The following is a 1,308-nucleotide window of genomic DNA, read 5'->3' as shown; positions in this document are numbered from 1 at the left end:
TGATCTCATGAATTTTGTGTCATTAATCTATATATATCATTATAGGAATAAATTACCTGTAATAAGCGCAGTTCGATCTTTGCCACAACCGTCTGGATCTTTACACTCTACATATCAACATTAGATTTAAATTAGTATCAATATTAATGACATTTAATTAATAGGAATAGTTAATAAATGTTCCAAATATCAAAAAAACCAACCTAGAGCACATAGTCCAGAAACCGGGTCCCACTCCAGACCCGAATTACAAAAGCACCTTCTGACCGACCCGCCCGAGTTCCGCTCCGGCCCGCAGGTCGAACCGGATCCGCAATCCGCCTGGGCCTCGCAGACGGGCTCAGGCGGCAGCAGCCAGAGCAGCTCCACCGCCGGCTGCGGCCACCTCGCCACGGGCAAGTCCGGATCCAGGTTGACGAAGCTGCGGTAGGCGCGGCAGCCCTCCTGCCTGACCCGGATCATGTAGGCCGTGGTGGAGCCACCAGCCCGGAAGGCGCAGCACTGGGTGCCGCGGCAGGGGCTGGCGGTGGCGTTGCTGTAGACGTGGCAGAGGCTGGTGGAGGTGCAGTTGAGGGGGGAGTTGAGGATGGAGTCGGTGCAGTTGAGGTAGAAGATGGTGTTGCTGCTGGTGATGTTGAAGGGGGCGGAGGGGCTGAGCTGGAGGCCGTTGGAGGGGAGGTCGGCGGCGAGGCAGGTGTTGGGGGGGAGGGGGGGGGGGTGATGGTGAGGCGCTGGGTGGAAGGGGAGATGGAGGCGATGGGGTAGGTGTTGTTGGAGGAGTCGAAGAGGAGGGTGGAGGCGGCGGAGCACCGGATTTTGTAGGCCGGGTCGCCGCAGGTGGGGGCGGTGCTAAGGGGGTAGGGGACCGGGGTGGGCCCGCACGGGGGGCAGGGTGGGAGGGAGAGGGACGGGATCGCGGAGTAGGATAGCAGCGCCGCCGCGAAGAGGAGGAGGTGGGCGGCCATGGCGGCGTAGAGTGGTGGTTATTGGATGAGTTTATTTTTGTGGAAATGGAGGTGTTTTCATTAAATAACAAGTGCTTCCTCCATTTATCATTAGAACTGTTGTATATTTTCAATACGGGTTTTAAGAAATGCTAAAAAAGTCTTAAATGGGTAAATGGAATATAGGCTTACTATTCGCGGTAAAAATGAATTGAGACTCTTATTTATGGATTAAGGGAATACTTTCTTTCATTAGTTATTAATTGAATTATTTTGCATTTCAGTAAATTTCAAGATAATAAGCCATTTCTATTTTAGCATAAGGTAATATTTTCTCAGTATTTTATTATATTTTATCTCTTTA

The 1,308-nt window shown here is 51.5% G+C and overlaps 1 protein-coding gene across 1 annotated transcript; it reads right to left on the bottom strand.

Annotated features, from left to right (window-relative positions):
• Positions 1-458: 458 nt before the first annotated feature.
• Positions 459-965, bottom strand: LOC121788684 (lysine-rich arabinogalactan protein 19-like). The gene has a single exon (XM_042187301.1). It carries the CDS (start codon positions 963-965, stop codon positions 459-461), a length of 507 nt encoding a protein of 168 aa, XP_042043235.1.
• Between the last annotated feature and the right edge of the window lie 343 nt (positions 966-1,308).

The sequence above is a fragment of the Salvia splendens genome, unplaced genomic scaffold, assembly GCF_004379255.2.
Source record: "Salvia splendens isolate huo1 unplaced genomic scaffold, SspV2 ctg112, whole genome shotgun sequence".
NCBI lineage: Eukaryota > Viridiplantae > Streptophyta > Magnoliopsida > Lamiales > Lamiaceae > Salvia > Salvia splendens.
The sequence above is the reverse complement of the archived record's forward strand: the minus strand, read 5'-3'. Positions and strand labels throughout refer to the sequence as shown.

Bases quoted from the DNA above. Each gene is read 5' to 3' on its own strand.
- LOC121788684 (XM_042187301.1), bottom strand. From the start codon at position 965: ATGGCCGCCCACCTCCTCCTCTTCGCGGCGGCGCTGCTATCCTACTCC.